General features: G+C 39.2%; 1 protein-coding gene across 1 annotated transcript in view; it reads left to right on the forward strand.

Annotated features, from left to right (window-relative positions):
* Positions 1 to 1,889: 1,889 nt before the first annotated feature.
* The window catches only part of SGCG (sarcoglycan gamma), a 39,816-nt gene continuing 15,335 nt past the window's right edge, over positions 1,890 to 26,370 (forward strand). Inside the window, exons 1-4 of the mRNA XM_089491244.1 lie at positions 1,890 to 2,084; positions 14,349 to 14,450; positions 16,969 to 17,056; positions 22,401 to 22,520. Of these exons, the coding sequence (XP_089347370.1) occupies positions 1,890 to 2,084; positions 14,349 to 14,450; positions 16,969 to 17,056; positions 22,401 to 22,520 (505 nt within the window). The remainder of the gene's footprint in view (positions 2,085 to 14,348; positions 14,451 to 16,968; positions 17,057 to 22,400; positions 22,521 to 26,370) is intronic.

The raw sequence follows: 26,370 nt of genomic DNA on the forward strand, positions 1-26,370 counted from the left end.
TTTTGGTTTTATTTCCTTCTATTTTTCAACCTGCCCCCCAGTTATGCACATCAGCCACAGAAATGCCTTATACCCCCTATATGCCATGTGCCCCATGATATGCCTTTTAACCCTCTAAATGCCACTGTGCCCCATGATATGCCTTTTGACCCTATATCCCACTGTGCCCCATGATATGCCTTTTGACCCCCTATGTGCCACTCTGCCTCCAGAAATGCCTTATACCCCTATATGCCACTCTGGCATTTAGAGGGTTAAAAGGCATATTATGGGGAAGAGTGGCATATAGGGAGGTTTAAGGCATTCAGGAGGCAGAGTGGCGTATAGAGGGTTAAAAAGGCATTTCTGGAGGCAGAGTGGCATTAAGGTGGTTAAAAGGCATTTCACAGAGCACTCTGCCTCCAGAAATGCCTTATGCCCCCCATTGAACACTCCCCCCCCCTCCTTCCTCCAAACTTACCGGTGCTTCTGACTTCCCTGTCATGTAGCCGGGGCAGCGTGTAGATCCCACGCACTTACGCTGCAGCCGGAAGGAGGCGTGGCTAGCAGCGTCAATCGCACAGACCTTCCCCGGCTGTCAGAGATCAGAGTTCCCCGCACTGGTGCGGCACCGGCACCGGTGCGGGGAACTCTGATCTCTGACAGCCGGGGAAGGTCTGCGCGATGGACGCAGACAACCCCCGCTGCTAGCCACACCTCCTTCCTCTGCAGCGGAAGTTGTCTACGCGAATCGCGTAGACATCTACACGCTGCCCCAGCTACACTCCGGGGACTCAGAAGTACCGGTAAGTGGGGCGGGTGGGGGGTTGACAGGAGGATCCAGGTCCCCTGCAGCTGCGGGGGATCTGGATCTTAGTCGTCTCATAGTCAGACCTATTTGAGGTCTGATTATAAGACGACCCCGATTATAAGAGGAGGGGTATTTTTCAGAGCATTTGCTCTGAAAAAACCTCGTCTTATAATCGAGCAAATACGGTACTTACCCTAACATACAGACACTTTGAAAACACACACATCTCCCCCTTTTCTTTATCGCCCATCTTTCTGCTTATTGTATCTTCCTCTTTATCTCTGCCTAACGCTCTTCTTTCTCCTTAGATCTCTCCTTTCTTTTCCTCTCCTATTTCTTATCATCACCCACCTCTTCTTTTCACACTTCTTCTTTCCCCTTTCTCCCAATCACTTGCCCTTCTCCATCTCCTTTTCTGTCTTCTTGATTTCCGTGGTAATAGCACTAGGAGAGAAGGATAGAGACTTAAAAGCTTATAAGCATTGCCTTTGTCATCTGGCGTGCATATGATTGGTTGTATCAGAGATCACTTGCACGGAAGCGTAGGGGATGTGCTGTAGGTTGGCCGAAACGATCATGGAGCGGTCAGGTACAGCAGTGAGTTCATAATCACTGCGTGTGGGACTGTTTTTTTTTCTTTTTACCAGTAACGTACCAGGTACATTATTAGTCCTTAAGGGACATATTTTCATGAGTCACCCCATAAGTCTTTGGTCTCAAAGGGGCTAAAAAAAGAAACCAGCACACTATTTTTAATCTGATACTAGTAATAAAAATAGTGGCAATTACCCTTTAAAGAAGGATTTATACCGAATGTATAAAAATGAATATTCATCAGTACTATCTTTCATCATCTTTTGAAAGCAACTTTTTTCTTCGCTACATATCTCTATAGTCTATGTAATACACAGAATTGCATTTTTGTTTTTATAGTTACATTTCTGTATGTATGAGACACTTATTTCATTTTAGGTTCCACATTGTTTAATTGGGAATTATTTATGAAAAAGAGAACATTTGCTGTATATAAACATTGTTACATGCTTTTCTGAGTAAGGTTTTATAACATGGTCTTATTTTTTAATCTCTTCCATAGCAGATGGTCCGGGAGGAATATACAACAGCAACTCAAGGAACAAGCCTAGAGAGGCCGGAGAACCAGTATGTGTATAATATTGGGATATACGGATGGAGAAAACGCTGCCTCTATCTGTTTGTTCTCCTTCTTATTATCATCCTCGTAGTCAATTTGGCTCTTACTATTTGGATCCTCAGAGTTATGTGGTTTTCATCTGTAAGTAAAACTAATGTAAACAGATATATGTCAAGTTTTTTTTTGTTCTTCATGATACAGTATCTCACTGATATATTCAGTTTTATGAGAAGAAGCAGGAATCTTGTCGGTTTCTTCCTGGTGAAGAATGCTCAGTAACGGCATTGCTGTGTGTTCATGCAATTTCTGAGAGGTTTGCATTGTGTGGGCATATATGATGCATGTCGGGGGGGGTGCATTTCACCCATGTTCCCAACGCTGTTCTAGACTGGTAGAACACCAGTAAGAACATTTTTAGATAGATCTACATTTGATTGACAGTCATGCAACAGAACTGAGGCACATAACAATTTTTGTTGAAACCTCCTAAAACTACCTAAAACTAGGCTGCTGTTAGAATAGACAGGATTTAAAAAAAAAAATTGTATTTAAAAATTGTAAGTATAAATTACACCTAATTAGTAGCTCATTTTCTACCAGGGCTGGACTTGGGATGACTATGTGGCCATGGCCAGTCTTTTTTTTTTACTATATCAGGAGGTGGCATATCCAGCCGGTGTCCGCACACTGATCTGTTGCTGGTGGGGCAGTATCAGTAAGTATGCCGCTGTTTTGGTCCACAGGGCATTTTCCTGGGGTGCTAGATGAATAGTCTGGGTCTATCTCCTGCAGTGTATACAGTCCCTTTAAAGTTTGTATTGGAAGTGGCTCATGCTGAGAGAATTGCAACATTTATACAGTAACTGGCAATGCACACATAATTAAAATTTAATGTGTGATGTGCTCCAAACCTTGTTAAATGTGAATGTTCACTTGACTTGTTATTACTTCTTAGTATACTTGTAACTTGATTGTAAGCAGAAATTAAATCACTTTAATTTTGCAATTGCAAGTTTTTATTGTTCTGTTAATCCTTTTATTTCTATTTCTTTCCTCTGCTGATTACACCATTAATCATTTGAACTATTATAATAAGTTCTAGAGAAATAAAAGAGTGCTGTAATTAATCATTTTCCAATTGATGTTAATTATTATGGATATCAGCCTGTTAATGTACCATGATACCATTTAGTTTAATATTGGTCTCCACTTGGGTGTGCCTGCTAATTGTTAATTTTGAATTTCACTGGAATATAGTTGGAATATATCACTACAAAGAACGATGATGACTTTGCAATGTTATTATATTGCTAACAAAAATACAAATACATTCTCGTATGATGGATACTACATTTTTATAATCATATATTTTATGTTAATTTAAGTTGCTATTTAGCAGAGGTGCATAAATTCCTACATGCCAGTACCTTGAGGCTTGCATTATCGCTATCCAAGTAGTATTAAATATCCATTATTATTATTATAGCTATACCTGAAAATTTAACAGCACTAAAGTTGCATCTCGCAAGTTAATGATGGCTTGCTTTTTTCTGCTTGCATCAACTTGATTCTCTGAAACGGTTTGTGAATTTGTAAATGTGATCTGGCTTTAGTAAATGTGTGTTATACTTTTTGTCCAACTTTTGTAAGTTTACATTTTTTGCCATTAAAAATGTCACTATTACCAGGGATGTGTCCTAGCGGCATGGTGAAGCTTTTACTTTTTTTTTTTTCTTCTTCTTTTTTTTTTAATACTGTAAGTTGTCATGTAGCAAGCAACCATATTGGATGCATTGGATATTTTTTTTGCATTGTAGATAGCATTGTTTTTTAAGCAATCATTATGTTTTTATACAATTACATTTCTAAACACAGTTTCTGTTTTATCTTACTGTTTTATATAAATATTATAAGGGGAGGAAAGGTATGTGTTGGAATTTTCAGCTCCCTAGGGCAATTTGTCACTAAAATAGTAGCCCAGGAGCTTCCACCATTTTAAACCTGTGTGTCTAGAAAGAATATGCCACTGCCAGGGACTCCCCTGATTCAGGCAGCTGTCTCTGATGCCTGGTGCCAAGACTAGCCCTGTGCAGTGTTCCCTGCCATTGGATTTTATTTTACACTTAGGTCAGAGATTAACAGCTGCTCTATCATCGGCATTCTGATAACCTCAGGTGGAGTCTTACATTTTAAGGTGAACACTAGGCATCTTACTTTTATCGAAATCTTGCGTGCACATTTAATCAGATCAGATCAGATGTGGTAGAAGCTGTTACAGTGAGGGAGTTTGAAGATAAATGGGATGGGCATACAGCTCTCCTGAATCTAAGGCAAGACCAATGATTGATTAAGGTCTGAGTCAGGAAAAATGGGCAGAGTAGATGGAATGAATGGTTCTTATCTGCTGTCAAATTCTGTGTTTCTACCCTTCAGTTAGGGTTTGCTGCATTTCAAAGACACTGGAAGGATAAAGATGGTAACGATCAAAGAAGATGTTCTACAGTGTTAATACAAATTTTTTTTGGTTTTATTTTATTTTTTACAAACCGATTTTTTTTTTATTTCAATGTAGAGATAGTTACAGATTTTTATTTTAACAGAATGAAGAAGGAAATAAAATTATTCTTTTCAATAAAATGATCTGTGGAAAGAGAAAAGAAGACCCTTCTATTATTTCTGGGCTGTATAAAGCTGCATTGTACAATTAGTATGCGTAGCGTGTACTTTCTAGTAACCTTTATCAATGACCTCAGTAAGTGCATAATAGTATGACTAAAGCGTATAAAATTAAAAACTACCATTATAAATTAGTGCAGTATTTTATTAGATTCTTAATAAGAAAGATTTATGTGCTGTGGGTCTGCTTTGTGAGAGGAGCATCCAGGCATCTTGACATTCAACAGATGCTCTTGAAATATTTGAAGAAACAATGTACACCTTCTGTGAACAATCCCAAATACCTTAACATAGGTTATAGGTGTAGGATTACAAGCTGATTACTAGCATGACTTGAGCCTGAAGCAACAAAGCGAACTCAAACACTGGCAAAGTGTCAGTAATAGTCACTAGACTCCTACATGGTTACCGCTTAACTTGACTCTACAATAGGTAAGCCCTGGGCTACATTGCGATGCTGCTGGCGAGTAATCATGGTGCGCTCAATGCCATATCTCAGCTTTCAGCAGTGAGGTTGGGTACCATGATCACTCGCCAGCAGCGTCGCAAGGGAGCGATGAAATGGTTAGTCCTTATCACATCACAAAAAGGGTGCAGAACAGGCTGGACAAAGTAGAAGGTGTGTATATGGTCTGAAACCGTTCCACTTACTCATAATAAAGAGCAACTACAGGGGGCATTAATCAGCTGTGATATCTGGGGCCTTCATTGCACACATGGAGAGTAACATGATCTACATTCCATGTTATTACTAGGCAATACAGAATATGTATTCTTTGTAGTGGTGCATGCCAGATGTCCAAATGTAAAAAAAAAACTACATGCTGTAATTAGCAATGTTTCCCATCTTTTGCTGGGCAGTAAAATGGAGACAGTCTAGTTTCTGTGTGCTACTGATTAATGAGACCGGATAATTTATAATACCACATACCATGATGAATTATTTGTGATTTAGCTGAAACATGCATGATCAGCAGTAACACTACAGGTCACTCGTCAAAGCTTTTACCTTTATTGGCTTATACTGTTTGGTGTTTTCCATCATGATAAAAAGTGTGTTAAAATGCAGAATAACTGTTCTTTTTCTCTGTAATGCCAGATGGGTGATCAGGATGCATGTTTGTGAACTCAAAAATAGTCAAATATAATGTAATTGCTGTAATTCACATTGGTTACAAAAATAGCAGTTATATTTAAGGTGCATAATCTAAAGTACTTTTACAGTATTTTGCACACAGCCTCAGCCACATTCATTTACAGGAACTTCTCTCAAACCTGTGCATTTGTGCTGTTTTTTGTTTGTTTTTTACTAATCACAACCAAGTGTGTAATGCTGTAAGGTACATGCTGCAACTTCACAGACATCCATTGGTTTTACATTTCCCTGTCCTAGTTGGGAGATCAGAGGATCTACCAAACCGGCCCATGATTGCTTAACAAAATTAAGAATTTTCAAAAAAATCGGTATGTTGGATGTTATGTTACCATGGCACAACTAAAGTTACACATAAGTATGTGCAGCCCACAATAATATCTTTGAGGTTTGTATTGTGCTTCATATTTTGCTACTTGCTTCATAACAGTTCCAAGTAAATGAAGAAAGTATTGTTCTGTACTGTTAGTGGCAGAGAAAATATACAGATTATCCATAACATTATGGGTGGGATATAATAGGCAGCAAGTAAACACTTTGTCCTCAAAGTTGATGTGTTAGAATCAGGAAAGAGGAGCAAGCGTAAGGATCTGAGTGACTTTGACAAGGGCTACATTTTGAGGCTAGACGACTGGGTCAGAGCATCTCCAAAACCAAAAAGCAGTGAACCGTTGACAGGGTCATGGGCAGCCAAGGCTCATTGATGTACATGAGGGGTGAAGGCTGGCCCGTGTGATCAAATCCAACAGACAAGTTACTGTAGCACAAATTGGTGAAAAAGTAAATGCCGGTTCTGAACACAGTGCATTGCAGTTTGTTGCATATGGGTCTGCATAGCCGCAGATTAGTGGGGTGCCCATGCTGACTCCTGTCCACAGCTAAAAGCACCTACGATGGTCACGTGAGCAGAAGAACTGGACTACGGAGCAATGTAAGAAGGTGGACTGGTCTTTTACATCACATGGATGGCCGGCTGCGTATGGGTCACTTACCTGGAGAACACATGGCACCAGGTTGCATCCATGGCTGCTAACGTCTTGGTGCCACAGCACACCTTCAGTGGTCTAGTGTCCATGGCTCGATGATCAGGGCTGTTTTGGCAAAAAAAGAGAGCCCTACACAATATTAGGTAGGTGGTCATAATGTTATGGCTGATCGGTGTATGTATAAATTTACCTTATGTTCCATTAACTACCGTATTTGCTCGATTATAAGACGACCCTGATTATAAGACGACCCCCCAAATCTGAATATTAATTTAGGAAAAAAAGAAAAAGCCTGAATATAAGACGACCCCCCAAATCTGAATATTAATTTAGGAAAAAAAAAAAAAAAGCCTGAATATAAGACGACCCTATAGGAAAAAAGTTTTACCAGTAAATGTTAATTCATGTAAACTATTTTTTTTTAATAAAAGCTATGATTGAGAAAAATATTTTGGTTTTATTTCCTTCTATTTTCCAACCTGCCCCCCCAGTTATGCACATCTGCCCCAGAAATGCCTTATACCCCCTATATGCCACTGTGCCCCATGATATGCATTGTAACCCTCTATATGCCACTGTGCCCCATGATATGCCTTTTGACCCCCTTATGTGCCACTCTGCCTCCAGAAATGCCTTATACCCCTATATGCCACTCTGGCATTTAGAGGGTTAAAAGGCATATTATGGGGAAGAGTGGCATCTAGGGAGGTTTAAGGCATTCAGGAGGCAGAGTGGCGTATAGAGGGTTAAAAAGGCATTTCTTGAGGCAGAGTGGCATTAAGGGGGTTAAAAGGCATTTCACAGAGCACTCTGCCTCCAGAAATGCCTTATGCCCCCCATTTAACACTCCCCCGCCCCCCCCCCCCCAAACTTACCGGTGCTTCTAACTTCCCTGTCATGTAGCCGGGGCAGCGTGTAGATCCCCGGCACCAGTGCGGGGAACTCTGATCTCTGACAGTCGGGGAAGGTCTGCGCGATGGACGCAGACAACCCCCGCTGCTAGCCACACCTCCTTCCTGCTGCAGCGGAAGTTGTCTACGCAAACCGCGTAGACATCTACACGCTGCCCCAGCTACACACCGGGGACTCAGAAGTACCGGTAAGTGGGGCGGGGGGGGGAGACAGGGGGATCCAGGTCCCCTGCAGCTGCGGGGGATCTGGATCTTAGTCGTCTCATAGTCAGACCTATTTGAGGTCTGATTATAAGACGACCCTGATTATAAGACGAGGGGTATTTTTCAGAGCATTTGCTTTGAAAAAAACCTCGTCTTATAATCGAGCAAATACGGTAATTATCACTATGGCGAAATATACATTTCAGTCCGCTGATTCCTGGTACTTGGAGATCTAAAGAGCAATGGTGCATTAACCGTGTTCATTGATTTCTTAATGGGCAGAATAACTGTATAACAGTAAATCCTAATGCTAAAGTTTGCTAAGCACATTCAGAGTGATGTAACCATAAGCAGGATGTCATTCCAAAATAAGGATTCTGTTAAATGTATCTAATCACATCACAAAGCCACTGTAATAGTTAAGGACACGTGACCACCAAAGAGTAACCTTACTCATTTGTTTGAAGTGAGGAACTTGAGAAATATTAGCAGACTTACTAAACCTTGTGGACATAATTACTGCAGAAAAAACTGATACAGAATATTGTCTGTGTTTATTTAAATATCCTGGGGAAAGTCTGGTAACCAGTGGGGTTACATATTAATGGGGCACCTCCCCTGATGCCCCACTTTTGAAGACTGTTTGCCTTTAACCACAACCCCCTGAACAAAAGTGGCCTCCTTTTTTTTTTGGAAATAGTAAACATGTTATTTACCAGAAGGCTGCCATCATACCTGGGAACTCTATATTTTTGCTTCTCCAGGTAGACACCTGAATCCTCCGGGTCTTGGGACACGCCTCACTCCTTACCCATTTCCCCCTTAAATGGACGCTTGTCCCGCAACATCAGCGTCAGTGATGGCAGTGGGAACACCTGCGACATCAGTGGGGCCACCCACTGACATCAGAAGGTAGTCCTGGCCACATCCCACAAGCAGGGCCGGACTGGGAATGAAAAGCAGCCCTGGAAACATTTGGAGACCAGCCCTGTATAGTTTATCTTGCGGTTGAGCTCTTATACCCACACGCACCCGTTATACATACCCGAGTCATACTATTTGCCATACAAATAACTATAAAACATTATTTGTATTAAAATACCAAAAAGCAAAAGTGTTAAAAGGCCCTAAAAAATTAAATACATTACACATAATGGAATCAAAACATTTGCTACTGCAAAATTTTTAGATGAAAAAGTTCCATTTTATTCAGTGGAAGATTATTCTTCACGATATTCTTGTAAGAAACTTTTATTTCTTTATTAATTCATGTAAACTATTTTTTCAAATTTAAGAAAAGCTGTGATTGAGAAAAATATATTTTTTTGTTTTTGTTTCCTTTTATTGGCCAACCTGCCCCCCCAGTTATGCACATCTTCCCCCAGGCTTGCCACTCTGCCCCCAGAAATGCCTTATACCCCCTATATGCCACTGTGCCCCATGATATGCCTTAACCCTCCTATATGCCACACTGTCCCATTATATGCCCTTTTAACCCCCTTTATGCCACTCTGGGTTAAAAGGCATATCATGGGACAGAGTGGCATATAAGGGGTCAAAAGGCATTTCTGGAGGCAGAGGGCATATAGGGAGTTAAAATGCATTTCTAGAGGCAGAGTGGCATGGAGGGGGTTAAAAGGCATATCATGGGGCACTCTGTCTCCAGAAAAGCCTTAAGCCCCCATATAACACTCCTCCCCGACTTACCACTGCTTCTGGTGTCTGGTGAGGGCAGTGGGTAGAGGCCGGCATTCAAGAAGTTAAAGGGACCGGTGTTCAAGAACCGCGTTGCCCAATGGTCGTGCCTCAGCCCTTCGTCCCACCCCTTTTAAGACGTGGGACCACTGCCATTGGGCGGCGCGGTGTGTGCACTGACCCCCTTAACTTCATTAGGCGCCGGCGGCGGGTGCTGGAGCCTAAAAGTTCCCAGGTATAGCTGCTGTACACTAAACAAACAGCACCTTTGTACTTTTGTGAAAAAAAAACAAAGAAAAGTCACGAATAACGAAAACATTTGTACTACAGATTAAAGCAATTTGGATTCTGAGATAAAAACACGCTGGGTAGAAGCTGTTCTGTCATCATTATCAATATCTGTGTCGTGCTTTGGGGGTTCCAATATCATAATAAAGGCAGACAAGTCCTTTGTTGTCAGTTAAGTCACAAGACACTACTGAGCATGCTCAGCTTCTTAAAGCAACAAGCCCCAATCATCACCCCTTCACCACCGTGCTTGACTGTTGGTGTTTGCGCTGATATTCTGTGTTTGGTTTTTGCCAAAAGTGGTGCTGTGCATTATGGCCAAACATCTCCACTTGTCTGTCCAAAGGACATTGTTATAACTTTTGAGGAGAGGCTTTCTTGTGGCAACCCTCCCAAACAAAACATACTTGTTCAGTATTTTTCTAATTGTAGTGTCATGAACTACAACATGCTAACCAAGGCCTGTAGCTGTAGCTCTTGGGGTTTTTGCAATTTCTCTGAGCATTGCACGCTCTGACCTTTGGGCGAAATTGCTGGGATATCTACTCCTGGGAAGGCTGGTAGCTGTCTTAATAATCTTTCTGTCTGTAGAATGACGTTCTTTAAATTGTTTGAAAATGGCCTTATAACCCAAAAGCAACAATTGCCTTTCTAACATCATTGCTGTTGTCTTTCCTCCTTGGCATTATGTTTATAGAGGTGATCACACTTGCTGATGATGAATTAATCAAGGGCATTAGTAACTTAGCATCTTAAATCCTATAGAAGCAGTAAGGGTGTATTATTTTTCACACATAGCTTCTCCATTTTGGCTTTATTTTTTAATAAATCATGACACGGTGTAATATGTAATATGTTGTTATTCATCTGAGATTGTATTTACCTAATTTTTAGACCATCCAAGGAACAGGTGGTTTTTACTATGTTCTGATGTGTAAAACCATAGAATTCAAAGATGTTGCACTTTCTTTTTCACATGACTGTCCATGGGTGGGGAGACAGATGAGTAGCTTAAGCAGCCATGGTCCCACTCAGATATTTTCAGAACATTGTATTACAGATGACACATGCACTAGACTAGACATAACTGACTAAAAAACAACAAAGCAACACCAGCATTCTCCTGCCCTTTCTGTTACAAATGTGATAGACACTTCCAAAGAACATGTAATGACCAGTATGCACACTTAAAATGTATTTGCTGACAAAATGTATATCATTCAGATAAATGGATTTAGTGCTGCCACAACCACAAGGGATTCTGGGTAGGCGCATGTAAATAAGGTCAACAATAAACACCTTTTGCCTCTATATCCACTTTATGCATGGATCCCTTGAAAGTAATTGCCAGCTGTACAAGACAGCCTTTAGACAAAACTCGGGTAAGAGGTGCAGTAGCCAGATCACCGCTCATGGACATGCATGCGCCTACCCAGAATTCCTTGTGGTTGTGGCAACACCATTAGATTTCTGAGGGAAAAACAAGCCTTCTGGCTTGTCTGGTGTCTGTAGATGAGTGTTTAATAATGCTTCTACTACCCCTTAATTTTAGGTGGAAGGGTTTTCCATCACCTTTACCCACCATAATTTATGTAATGATAAATGGATGAAATCACATTGCTGTACTATAGCAATGTATTTATTTACAGATAATTCATACTGATCTGTTCAGTGACCTCTGCTGTACAAATATGTCTAGACAACTCATCGCGTTTTGTAACCAGGTGACTCTTCAAATATATTGGTAATTAGATCATGAATGAACTGTCTCAAACTGTAAACACAAACGTGGACAACCTTCTTGCATTCTGCTTGTTGCATATCCAGCTGGCAGAAAAAAAACATTGCTGAAAGCCAGAACCCTTTACATTATAATAAATCATATAAATACCCAGGTTCAGAGGTTGCCATGGTTAAAGAGTAGTAGAAAAAGACATGTCTATAGTAATTTGGATTAAAGAAAGACACAAGGCCAATCAACGAAAATGGGAATTTGATTTCTCGCTGGATCAACCAGCTGTAACTGATCCTGCCATTATAAACAATTAAATCCCTTTATATTTAAAGGCATCTATTGGATTTGAGTCTGTGGGTTAAGAATTCCACATCTTTCTTGTTTACTTTAAAGAACCATTTTTCTGATTGAAATGAAAATTCCCTTTCTCAAGTTTAAATGCATGACCTCTTGATCATTACACTTGCATTAACTAAATAATGCGTTAAGTAATGAGAGAGCATTTGGTCTTGTCCCCGTGTTTATTCGTATAAGGCTATCATGTCTTCTGGATTTTATTTCCTTTTTGTTTTGCTGAAATAGCCCAGGTGTGGTCAAGTTTATTTTATACTGCCAGAACTATATTGCTCACTGTGTTGTTGCCTTTGTGCAAGTGTACCTAGAAAAATGTATGCTGTTTTGTAGACAAAGGGAGGGGGATCACTCCAAATATTGATTTGGTTTAGATTTTTCTTTTGTTTACTCACTTTGCATTTTGTTAAATGATACCAATAACATCAACATGTCTATATTTTAAAGCATTCTTACTTTACATCTTTTTTTTATTCCTGCCTAAAACTTTTGCACAATACTGTGTGTGTGTATGTGCATATATATGTGTGTGTGTGTGTATATATATATATATATATATATATATATATATACTTTAAGCAATCAGAATCAAAGCAATGAATATTTATAACACAATAGGGAGCATACGATATTTTTTCTAATTAGAAAACAAAGCTGTTCGTGAACAAAGACAATTAGTTATCACTCCATTTTGGCAACCGTATTGATTCTGTGAATTGGTTGACATTGGTTTTTTGTTACCCTTTCCTCTTTTTACAATGTTGAAAAATCAGATGTGATGGAAAATCCATTTGACTTACAGAAGAAGGATTGTTTGAGTAATTGCCAATTGATGATTAAATGTTTTGACTGTGCCTGGGGGTTATGGGGAGGCACATTTTAAATGGGTCAGGGTGCTCATTAAAGCTGTATTGATGTTACAAGTGAAAAGGCAGATTTTAGTCAAATTTGGATTTAGATCGAGTTTGATAAGAAAGGAACATAACAGTCAATTGGAGTTAAAAAACAAAAATCTGAGATTTATTTGGTTTAATTCAATGAAGTTTAAAAACTAGACTTTTCATGAAAAAGCAGATCACACCCCAAAATCAAGGACACTTGTTATCAAGAAAATTACAGGGCACAAAAAACAATCACTTACTGCTTAAAATCATTTGAACACTTGATCAAAGAAACAGTTCCAATTGATGCTCAAACAGGTTGTTACCACAGCAGAAGCTCATTGCAGCCAATATGGTACAGTAGTAGTGAGTTCATTTAAAGTGAGTTCTTTACCTTTATATGACCAATGTTGACATTAAATGGGTTAAATTGTCACTAGTATTCTGTTCATTTAATAATCCAATACATTCTATTTAAAGGTAATAGTCAAAACATAAAATCAATTTAGACACAGCAAGTAACTCAGAGGGTTTGTAGCTTTTTTGTAGAATACTTGAAGACGGATAGGTAAAAGTCAAACCGTTTTATTAAAGGTTAGGAGGGACATTAAATCAAGCGGATGGCGTCAATCATTGGAAACATTTAATGTCAAATCACCTCCTAATTCTCAAAAGCATTTATATTTTTATTGTATTTTTTTATTTCCCGTAATATTTTTGGTAAAATATAGTTGTTTTTTTTCAGAAGAACAGCTAGGGTTTTAGGTCCATTCATAGGTTTATTCTTAGAGATCACTAACAGAGTTGAGTTAACATATATTACACCTCTGTAAATATGGATTCTAAATGCCCAAACCAAGAGAGCTTCTCTTGCCCAGCATCCCCTTCAAAATATTTAATTAATGAAGAGAGAATCCTTGAATGTTACCTTACTGAGTTAGCATGGCCTTCTTGCATGAGATGCCCCCTGGGTTTGGACCTTACTCTAATGAGGTGAAATGTTCAACTTTCTGCAGCTCTCATACAAACTCATAGCTGTATCACCCTTATATTATGTTCTACTTTTTGTAATAAGTGCCCAGATCGCTCGCTTATTCCCTGATTCACACACGTGATGAAAGTCCTTAATTTTTTGAAGCCCTGCTGGAGCATCCTTAAGGCAAAGAAAGTATTTTTATCCTCCACTTTCTAGTTGTTTGTGATAATGTTGTCTCTATATTTTTTCTTTACATTCCTAGACATTTTCTCTGTTCAGCGAACACAGTGTCAAAGCTCAATGCAAACATAGCATGAAAAACTGATACTTCGCACAAAAATCCAGCTAAAATGACACGGGGGCAGTCATAAATGCAAGAGATATATGTGATCAGAATGCCTGTACGTCTATACTCACTGTCCTGATTCCTCACATTGGTATTCTGTTGTATTCTGATTGCAGTTCTGTCCTTCATATATGCATGTCATGCATTCGTAGTAGGATTCAAAAACTTGTGACACTGATGTACTGTTTGTTTTTTTCCCACAGAGTGGAATGGGACACTTACGTGTTACAAGTGAGGGTCTTCGTCTTGAGGGGGAGTCTGAGTTTCTCCATCCACTCTATGCCACAGAAATCCGTTCAAGAGTGGTAGGTATTCAACAACATGTAGACTTTCATGTCATCCCCTCTATTAGATCAGAGCTAAAAGCTAATATGTACTGTATACCAGGTGTTTGACACACATAAAACATAACCTAAAGGTTTTGTTGGAATGATATAGGCATGGGGAATTTTTATTCATTCCAATATTAACAAAATTAAAATTGTATGGACAAACCTGTAGTGAGGAATGGTGGGACTAAGTATACATCGCTCAGTCTGTTTTGCTTTATTAAAGAGCATTTGGTTACTTGACTGCATTAGGGTTATGCATAAAGTGTAATTCTAACGCAAGGTGGTAAAAGCCCGTTGACTGCACCACTTTTGACTGCGCCTCTTTACCCCTAAAACTATTTTTACCAAGAGATGTTGCTGATTAAACATGTATTCAGGGCTGAAATAATCAGGTGGACCTGGCACTTTAAGACAATTGGATATGACAGGCCATGCTTAAGTAATTTTGCGCATGTAGCATCCACCCAGGTATATCCAGCCGATGCACACACTGGAGTGGCAGATTGGTTGTATATGGAGCAATGTCGAGCAGCTGGCCTACCAGGCATATGGGGCCAGAGGGCCAGCCTAGGCATGTGTGTTTCCGTTGCTGACGATGATACCGCCAGATAAATGGTTTTCTTTCTTAATATCTAAACACAAGCAATTTGTACCACGGTATTGAAATATTCTGTTTTACTGTAAGCCAGGTCCAAAATTTATTTTTGATATCTTGGCTCTCAAATAGTATCAGTCAGACATTAACACCTGATAACCTCTTAACCTTTATTAACGATCATATTTTCTAAATGTTGATGTAAAACGGTAATAGAAATAGACACAGCAGGAAGAAAAATGAAATGAACTGTCTACTGTTATTTTATATAAAGCAGATATGTAGATCTAAATGTACTTTTTACACCTGTGGAGAATGTTTTATCCCAAGAAGTAAGAAAACCCAATCCTAGTTTTATAAAAACACTCACATGATTAGAGGTAACAAAAATCTGCCGGGTTTCTCAACGTTTACATCTTTACCAAGAAGGCGTAGATGAAACAAATGCATTTTAAAGTGCCTTACTTTGTCCATTTTGCACCGAGAATAATGGTTTTAAAACCACTGGCTTCTATTATTTTATTTTAGAATGTTTGCTTTTTTCTGTACTGTTCTGAGAGCCATTTTATCTTCTCTAATTGGGGAATAACATATCACAGCAGTAATTTCTACAAATAGATTAAATGTCAGCATTAAAGACCCACGGTGTTAATAGAGCTCCACTTTTTAAGTAAATTCAATCTGATTTATATTCCCTTTTCCTACTCTGTGACATTTAATCTATTGTAATAAATATCTTACAGAGAACTTGTTTTTTTCCTCTTTATTTTCTCTTAGTCTCAGTGATGTTCGAATGCGGTTTTGCTATTTTTTTATAAACATTATAGTCTAGCATACTGTTAGGATTTCAATAAGTAAAACGGCATAATGGATGAGTCCTATGGACCTTTTCAGCACTTCAGAATCTGTGAGATATTGGAGGTTCATATGTGGCTATAAGTACCATGTGACCTTTGTTTCTTGCTATCGTGGAATATGACCTGTGCCTTCATTTCTCAGTTACAGTAATGAGTGTCATGATGTCATAACCCAATACCTTCATTGGTAGGCTGAATACTGCTCAAGGGTGCTAGGAACATACAATTTTTCAACAAGAGATGTGTGATAGATACACAGATCTCCTGCTAGATTCCTATGGAGAGCCCTTATTCTTGTCTACATGCACCCTCACTAACAGGTGTATAGATCGATGATTCTATTAGCAGGCTTCCAGTCATTTTGTGCTGTTTGATAATGCCACACTCCATACACAACAGGTTGTAAATACTTGAGATTGAGGAAATTAGGCACATTTTAGGTGATTTTAGTTGCCCAAGAACCCATTTTTGTGTGCAAAAAATATTTTGATCTTTTTCATCTATTTCCCTGTTTCATTACAATGCGACTGAGGACCAAAGCGACAGACCTCACCTAAAGTATTGTGCACAGTTATGGAGACCCTATCTCCTGAGAGATATCTGTATTCTAGAGACAGTGCTACTAAAATACAAGAGGGATGTCTAAAGCTTTCAAATCTTGGGTAAAAGGCTAAATATAACTCCAAGGTGCATATAATGTTTGAGGTTTTGTAGCAATAACAAGTGGTCAAATTGGGTGGTCCCAAATGGTCTTTAACTGTCCTCCAATTCTGTGTTGCTAAGGTTTGCCCCCGGGAACTATCCAGAAACAGCCCTGAACAATACAGAATTTTATGAAAAATTACAAATGGTTCTTCTTTTTATTCTGTTAGCAGTGTAGAAGTTGTCACCTCACACAAGACGAGATGTGGCGGTAAAAAAGATCCCTGGGGCATTCCCAATACCACCAGTAGTTTAGTCAGTATTATTAAATATTTGGGGGGTCTTTTCTTTAAGGCAAACAAGTAATAAAAGCAGGTCTGCTTTATGTTTTGCACAGGATGATTCCCTTCTTTTGCATTCTTCACAAAACGTGACTGTAAATGCACGGAACGCTGATGGTCACATTACAGGAAGACTAACAGTGGGTAAGTTACAATTTTTTAAACTGATGCTAATTTAGTAAATATGCAGAGCTCTTAGATAAAACATATACCGCTGGTATACATGCTTTTAATTATTTAGTAGGAGGTACACAAAGTTCCAATTCCCAGCAATATTGCTATACCTTTTATTTGGCAAACGTGCCACAAAACCTATTTACCCCAACCGTTGTCTCTCTTCTGCTAGAGAGTGTGTTTCACACAACTATATCTTTAATAAATAACCTGGCCTTTAATCCAGACTAGCATTTAGTTCTATATTTTAGCTAGATACGGAGGAGCTTTGTAACATTCCAGCTGCAGGCCAAGACACATAACACCTTGGACCTTTCTGTCTTGTACCCCTCCTCGAGAGTAGGCAACTTTAATGTTTACTGTTCCACGTGTCCTATATCATATAGATTAATAAACTTTAAAATGGTATGCCCTGCTATGCTTTTGTCTGTAATATCCATAATGTAGAATTCAGTGATGCAACCACTTTGATTTAGGTCTCCCCCGTCAGCAGAAGTCAGCATTACTAGCTTCCTGTTGACTGATCGGGGGTAACTGTGCTCAGTGCGAGCACCGGTTACAGCGGAGTAACTGAGAAGTTCGGACATTCTCTGCTGGCTGTGTTAGTGCTGACACCGCCGTAAACAAACTTAAAAAGGTTCCCAGAGGGTCTTTCTTGTGAGGTCCTGCAACCAGCAATGCTTGCTGATCACTCTATAAAAAATAACATCATAAAGGGTACTGTCTTGTTCCAAGAGGCATTCCTGAGTGATCACCAGTAAATAAATACATAAGACAATAATAATAATGGGCAAAAATTAAGAAAATGTTTTAAGCAAATATAAAAATAGAGTTCCCAAACACCCAATTTCATTTCCACTACCAATATACCTTTCTTTCTATTTTTTTGTATCAATCCAAATGTCAAACTGTCAAGCTATCAGTGGGTTATCAGTGGGACCTAACTTGTGGAAGATATCCTAAGTAAAATTCTTTGTAAATACTCATAGCTCTTACATCTAATCTGCTGTCATTTTATGCAATGTTTTATTGTAACACTAACTTTATTTTGCTTTCCATGTGATTTTAATGAAAAGATGTATTTTTTAAAATCCATAGCAACAACTAATAAGCCTCTTAATGGTAGTACAGGCGATTGATCACAGTTCTTTAACGTGACTAAATATTTTAAAGTACTTCCAGATTATTTTGACACATGGGTAGAAATGTTCCAGGTGCAGAAATGATGTTCTTCTTTATTTAGTATGCGGGCTAATGCTGGATTAAGATGACATATCACAGCACCCTCGTATTCTACATGCGTGCCACAGCAGGAGGATTGGCATCCCCCACAGTATATTCTTTTAAGTAAAAATGATGTTTACGAGACTTCAAATATGCTTTCTTAGTAGAACTCATGTTTTTATTTAGGCTTTAAAACATTCACAGGCTTTGTTATTGTGCTACGCAGGCGATGTGTCATGCTTGTCAAACAATATACACGAGTCAATTATCTTTAGAACGTGAACAACATGCAAGAAACTCTTTGTAACATTGATTATAACTCTGTTAATCATAATAACAATAACAACAAGGTTATGCTTTAAGGTTGAATTCAAGTGTGCTTCTTTGAAATAAGAAGTCAAATCAATCTGATTTTTGGCAGGGTCGGGCTATGCTGACGTTCCCCTTGAACAATATACGTGCCACTATTCAATAATAATTGACCCGCTGTGTCTGAATATGAAATTTGCTTAGCCTTGTAACAGCTTTAGTAAGCATAGACTAAGTGCATTAGAATCCTGCTCTATCTCAGCAGCTATAGTATCCAACATCGTATGTATAATCTAATCATTTGAATGCAATCTACTACATTGCTTCGCTTTTGATTGCGCAATCAGTTACATTTGATTGTCAATGCCACAGTTTAATTAACTTTGCTTTACTGTGGTTTGCTGTGGGCAGTTTAAACCAGTCTTTCATTAAAACAAAACATAGAATTTGACGACTGATAAGAACCATTCGGTCCATCCGGTCTGCCCATATTACTGATGTAGAGACTCAGGCCTTAATCAGTCCTTGGTCTTGTTTTGTTAGCTCTGTTTCTATCCCATGAATGTTTCATTTCCCTCACTGTAAGAGCCCCTATAACTTCTGATTTGTTCAGATTTGAACATTATTTAGTATGTTACCCGTTTAAACGTATTTACATTTGTTTAGTTTTGTATTCTTGTTTACTTATTCTCTCTACAACATTATTAAGCCGCTTCTTGCTCTTTGCAAAACACCAGAAATAAGGTACAGAATAGATTTAAGGTTTAAGCTCTTCCAGGGCATTGCTTAATGTAGGGCTGCATCTGCATTTTGATCTATTTTAGGAAGTACATAGGATAAAGTCATTAATTATGTTAGTCATTCATTATTCTAATCACAGTAACCCTCTATCATCTTCCCCTCTGGCAGCTGGCTCAATAATTTACTGTCAGACCAAAGTGAATTTCTATGCCGATGTCAAATTAAAATTTCCTAAAATTTGTCATCAAAAAGCTGCAAATGTTCTTCTTTTCTAATAATTTGTTTGTAGAGTTCTAGACACCTTTAATATAAACTAACCAAATGTTTTTAGATAGAAGAGCATGTTATTACAGTGATGGATGTATCTGGGGTGCAGCTCCCCTACCCAATCACTGTCCCCTGGCAGGGCCGCCATCTTGGGACCTGGGCCCCCATATCCCTCCCATCAGCACATTTACTAAGAGGAACTTTATGACAGATCAATATAGGGAGCACAGAAATGATCCTGTATGTAAATACAGCCTAATGTTCTGACTATTCTGTTGGCTAAAATAATCGGGGAGGGGGTATTGGTCTTGCTTTCCCATGAAGCCTTTTCCTGATTCCACAACTGTTTCCACAACTGACAACACAGAGGTCTAAATATGTTCCCCTATTCTTAGCGCACTATTTTAATAATAGTTTTCAGACTGCGTCATTCTGTATGACTAGTAAAGAATTCATTATTTCTCTATATTAAGGATTGCAATAAAACAGTAGAGTTTCAATCCACATGTTGAGTTTTTTAATGGCAATTTGAATGTACCTGATTTTTGATACAGCTTTCGGATTACCTATCTTTTCTGTTTATAAAATTATATTTTCTGTTATACTCATGTCTTACACATTTTAATTAGCTGCTCTGTATATTTTTCTTACAGGGGAAATTAAAATCTGTCAAATTTTGTAAACTTAGATAATGTTGAGTCTGATGGGTAGACTTTTTCAAGTTTAAACCATCATTATATGCACCTTACTTAGCATTGTATTCCAGGGGCTGCTGCTAGAAATTGATTTTCAGTAAAGTATGCAGACTGTGGTCTCATCAAGTATTTTTGTGAGGTGTTCAAAGAAAATAATCATCTACAGAATGTCAATGGTAATCAGCTGTCACATTCTCCGCTTCCATAGACTGAACCTTTCCACCCATTTCAGATCAGCACCACCTGTGCCCAAGCAACAGATATACTTCAAAGACAATTGAAAGATGGGTTACTGAAGTGCTGTAATGGTGTAAAGAACAAAGGGTTCCAGAAAAACCTGAAGCTTCCAAGGTGCTTGGTACAGAGAAGAAAAGAAGGCTATGCTTAAAAGAAGTTTAGCAAAGTTAAAAGTACATGCACAAATCAAAGACCATATTAAATCCAGAAAGTTGACCAGAGCAGGTTAGTTTAAGTCAGAAGTTGGAAAGACTACCACGCTCATTTTATGGCCGATTCCATTAGGAACTGTGGTGGTGTTTAAGAGCTAGAGCTGGCGCACATGGACAACCCAATCTAGGGGACCACTGCTGCATAGCAGGTTGATGATATACTCTAGAACGTCATTGGATGGAGAAATATTGACCTTGTGTTCTGACGAGTCTCAAAAGAACATCTATATATTGCTATTCATAATCTAGAGGTGAAATGGAAGTGATATTTAATCACTACTAAAAATTGTATATTTAATCACTGCTATCAGAGGTCAGTAAGGGATTGGAACTAGAATGTTACTTCATTTTGCTCTGTTGGGGGGGTGCATACTATATGGTAGGCATCAGAGTGTAACAAAATTCAGTCAGACCCAAACCCTTATGAAGGGAAGCCCAGAAAGTAAAAGAGAACAATCTACATAAGAAATCCCTGAAGTGGAGATAGACTTTGGAATATAATTTACTTTTCTATAATTATTTTAAATAAGTCTAGAAAAAAACTGTCTTTTAATTTTATTTAACGATTCGCTCTGATGTCTGTCTCGATCCTGTCTGGCGTAAATCTGTATTAAACAAGCATTGTAAATATGGTATATTTTTTCCCTATAACTAGACAAATTAGGTGTTGGAACTACTTACTAAATGTCCTTTACCAAACATGTAATACTATTGCAGAAAATGTGATAATTGTTAAATATGCTTAACCAAGTACATTTTTATAACTATACGCTACTTCATTAAGACACAATGGAAACATGTAGGGGATGGTTAATGAAACATGTTGTGTAAAGGGTGTCCTTAATGAAACACCCTCAAGCCAGGTTTGCAAACTTGGCTTAATGATGAACATAATAATCTCATTAGGTTTCCATTCTTTATGAATCTCAAATGAGCATCGTTTAAAATTCATTTTCCCAAAGAGCTCCTTGGTATTTCTAACAAGGGAGTAAATATGTCTTCTCTTTCAAATCTTCTTGCTACAAAAATCTTTTGTGTAGTTTTAATTAATACGTAACTGGACCATTAGATCCAGTGATTTAATACGGGGATGATTACAAAAGATACGCAATAAAGCTTATTGAATTATACCAAAAGTTATTAAGCGCTACGGTTATGAAAAGTCCATAATGAACATTTTAAAGAAAGTTGAAGGATTGAAGGGCTAATTAGAAGTGAATATATGATTTCTTGCAATGATTTTTAGATTTAGTTTCATCGTTAGCATGTATGCTTCTTTGTTATAGAGTGATAATCATTCTGTAGACACTGCGCCTTTACCTGTGAATGGCTCATTGGTGTTTTTTTCTTTTTTCACTTTGCCCATTCATATTCTGGAAATTATTTCCATTTTTTCCATGGTTTTCTGTGGGATTGTGTTGTTTAGAACATGGCTATATTTGGCATCAATTAGCATTGAGGTAGGGTATATGGATATCACACACAGGTTTTCACACTGTGACCCTTTGCCATTGGTGGTCCAATGTGGAGCAGTAAAACCTGAGACTTCTGAGTGATATCGTTTTGTACACAGGCATGATACTCAAATATTATCATTTCTAATGGATGTGTAATTTTTTTCCACTGCAGGTCCTAAAGCTGTAGAAACACATGGCCAGCATTTTCAGATAAACTCAAGGAATGGAAAGATGCTCTTTTCTGTTAACGAAGATGAAGTTTTAGTTGGAACAGGGAAGCTCAGAGTAACAGGTTGGTCTGTTTTTAATATTACTATGATATTATGACTTATCAATTAACAGTAGAATAGAAGATAAAATGTTGTTTATTATATAAACATATATTATGTACTTGTATATATATATATACATACCGTATTTGCTCGATTATAAGACGAGGTTTTTTTCAGAGCAAATGCTCTGAAAAATACCCCTCGTCTTCTAATCGGGGTCGTCTTCTAATCAGACCTCAAATAGAGTCTGATTAGGAGACTAAGATCCAGATCCCCCGCACCGCTGCAGGGGACCTGGATCCTCCTGTCTCACCCCCCCACCCCCCCATCATACACACACTTACCGGTGCTTCCTGCTGTATTGCCGGGGCAGCGGGTTGACGTCTACGCGATCCGCGTAGACAACGTCCGCTGCAGCCGGAAGGAGGTGTGGCTAGCAGCGGGGGTTGTCTGCGTCCGTCGCGCAAACCTTCCCCGACTGTCAGAGATCAGAGTTCCCCGCACCGGTGCGGGGAACTCTGATCTCTGACAGCCGGGGAAAGTATACGCGACGGACGGATACAAACCCCCGCTGCCAACTCCACCTCCTTCCGGCTGCAGCAGAAGGCGACGTCAACCCGCTGCCCCGGCTGGAAGCACCGGTAAGAGAGGGCTGAGAGGGGAGGGGAGGGGAGAGTGTGTGTGTGTGTGTGTGTGTGTTAGTTAAATGGGGGTATAGGGTGTGTGTGTGTGTGTGTGTGTGTGTGTGTTAAATGGGGGCATAGGGCATTTCTGGAGTGGCGTTAAGGGGGCATTTAATAGAGCACTCTGCCTCCTGAAATGCCTTATACACCTATATGCCACTCTGCCCCATAATATGCATTTTAACCCCCTAAATGCCAGAGTGGCATATAGGGGTATAAGGCATTTCTGGAGGCAGAGTGCTCTATACAATGCCTTTTAACTCCCTTAATGCCACTCTGCCTCCTGAAATGCCTTATACCTCCCTATATGCCACTCTGCCCCATAATATGCATTTTAACCCCCTAAATGCCAGAATGGGATATAGGGGTATAAGGCATTTCTGGAGGCAGAGTGGCATATAGGGGTATAAGGCATTTCTGGAGGCAGAGTGGCACATAGGGGGTCAAAAGGCATACCATGGGGCACAGTGGCATATAGAGGGTTAAAAGGCATATCATGGGCCACAGTGCCATATTGGAGTGGCAAGCCTGGGGGCAGATGTGCGTAACTGGGGGACAGGTTGGAAAATACAAGAAATAAAAACAAAAAAAATATTTTTCTCAATCATAGCTTTTATTAAAAAAAATAGTTTACATGAATTAACATTTACTGGTAAAACTTTTTTCCTTTAGGGTCGTCTTATATTCAGGCTTTTTCTTTTTTTCCTAAGTTAATATTCAGATTTTGGGGGGTCGTCTTATAATCAGGGTCGTCTTATAATCGAGCAAATACGGTAAATACAAATAACACACACTATATGGACATTATGACCATTATATCAACAGGTACTTTTATGACATGCTAAATACAAAGGGCCAAATTGTGATGGCTGGTCGACTTCAAAACTGCAGCTCTTATGGGGTGTTCCCGAAAAGTGATCCAAGGAAGGAAAAGCCTTGAACCTGCGACAGGGTCATGGGGCGGACAAGGATCATTGATGCACATGGGGGGTGAAGGCTGGCCGTGTGGTCAAATCCAACAGATGAGCTACTGTAGCTCAAATTGCTGAAAAAGTGAATGCTGGTTCTGATAGAAAGGTGTCAGAACATACAGTGGTATTTAGTAGAGTATTTATTACATATAAAATCACTGGTCATGTGAAGCAGGGCAAGTCATATTTTTTGTAGTAAAACATGACTTTGGTTTTTAAGCTGATCACAGTAATGGGCCGCTATCAGGTCACATTTTAAGGATGATCGCGTTAAGGTAACTGATGTAGAGTATATCAAGATAAAACTTTTGTTGATATAAGTTACAAATAAAGAAGTAGAGGTAAGGCTAATAACAGTCATTATTTCTTAAGATACATAGCAGGTTCCCTGACAGTTTTCAGATACGCCAGTAACCCTATAACATACAAATATGCGATATATAGACTTCTATACTGCACTGGATTTGTTTGCACATTTGAATTCACCTAAAGGAACATTTGGATCGACAGTACTTTTTTGTTATTCTATTTAGCAAGGACAGCGTGAACCCAATGTGAACTGTAGGCAGCATATTGTTGTAAAAGCTTCCTATGTGAGTAAAAAAAGGTCTTTTGGTGCAAAATCCTTTTGGGCACAAAGAAAAGAGCAGTTTATTGTGAAGTTAGGATTCTGCAGGCACAAACGTCGTGCACAACTATTGCACCTATTTCTGGCCGGTCTGGCCAGTTTTGCTGGCATATTTGTTTATTGATGTATACCGCTAGACAGAATATAGTAAATTATTGACTGTTCATACCTCTTCATATGGCCCCTTACATGTATGTGTGCATATCACATTACTCTGGTATTTTGGCATCTTATTAATATATATTTATTTAGGTTTTTTAAGGGCATGATTTAGTGGTGGAAATTATTAGTGCCCCCAATTTTGACAGTGGTATCTAATGTGCCTCCGCTATATATTGTTTAGGGCTGCAACTAACGATTATTTTCATAATCGATTAGTTGGCCGATTATTTTGTCGATTAATCGATTAATCGGATAAAAAAAATGAATGTAAATTTTTCATTTATTTAAAATAATTTAATAAACAAATGTTAAATACAAACAGCAGAATAAAAAAAAAACTTTGATAAAATACATTTCTTGTCTTTATTTCCCAACCAGCCCCCCCAATTGATGCACATTTGAGCCCAGGCTTGCCATGCTGCCTCCCAGACATGCCAAGCTGCCTCCCACATATGCCACGCTGCCTCCCACATATGCCACTCCACGCTGCCTCCCACATATGCCATTCCACGCTGCCTCCCACATATACCACTCCACGCTGCCTCCCACATATGCCATTCCACGCTGCCTCCCACATATACCACTCCACGCTGCCTCCCACATATACCACTCCACCCCCACATATGCCATTCCACGCTGCCTCCCACATATACCACTCCACGCTGCCTCCCACATATACCACTCCACCCCCACATATGCCACTGTGCCTGATATGCCTTATACCCCCTGATACACCACTCCATCCTCCCCAGACATGCCACACTACCTCCCAGACATGCCACGCTGCTCTCCCCACATATGCCACTCCACTCTACCCCCAGATATGCCACTGTGGCCCCAGATATGCCTTATACACCCTGATACACCACTCCGTCCTCCCCAGACATGCCACGCTGCCCTCCCCACATATGCCTTATATACCGTATATGCCTTATACCCCCAGATATGTCACTCCGTCCTCCCCTGATATGCCTTATACCCCAATATGCCTTATACCCCCCAGATATCTCATAGTCCCCTCATAGAGTCACAGACCCGTTCACAGCACACTGACACCATACTTTAATAAATAAGTACTGGGTTAATCTTCACTGCCCCCAGGATTTAGATTCCCCTTAGTTTGGCCCCCCTTTATCTCTAACTGCACCTTAAGTTAACTTTATTAAATTAATCAAATTAACCCTCAGTCCTCATCATTAAATTAACCCTAAACACCCCATTAACCATAACTACCCCTAAATTAACTCTAAATACCCCATCAAAACAACTACCCTAAATTAACCCTAAACACCCCATTAACCATAACTGCCCCTAAATTAACCCTAAACACCCCATTAACCACAGCATCCCCTAAATTAACCCTAAAGACCCTGTCAACCACAACAGCCCCTAAATTAACCCTAAACACACCATTAACCACAACTGC

Source organism: Sceloporus occidentalis, unplaced genomic scaffold, assembly GCF_023333645.1.
Source record: "Sceloporus occidentalis isolate IW3139 unplaced genomic scaffold, rSceOcc1.0.p SCAF_49, whole genome shotgun sequence".
NCBI classification, from domain to species: domain Eukaryota; kingdom Metazoa; phylum Chordata; class Lepidosauria; order Squamata; family Phrynosomatidae; genus Sceloporus; species Sceloporus occidentalis.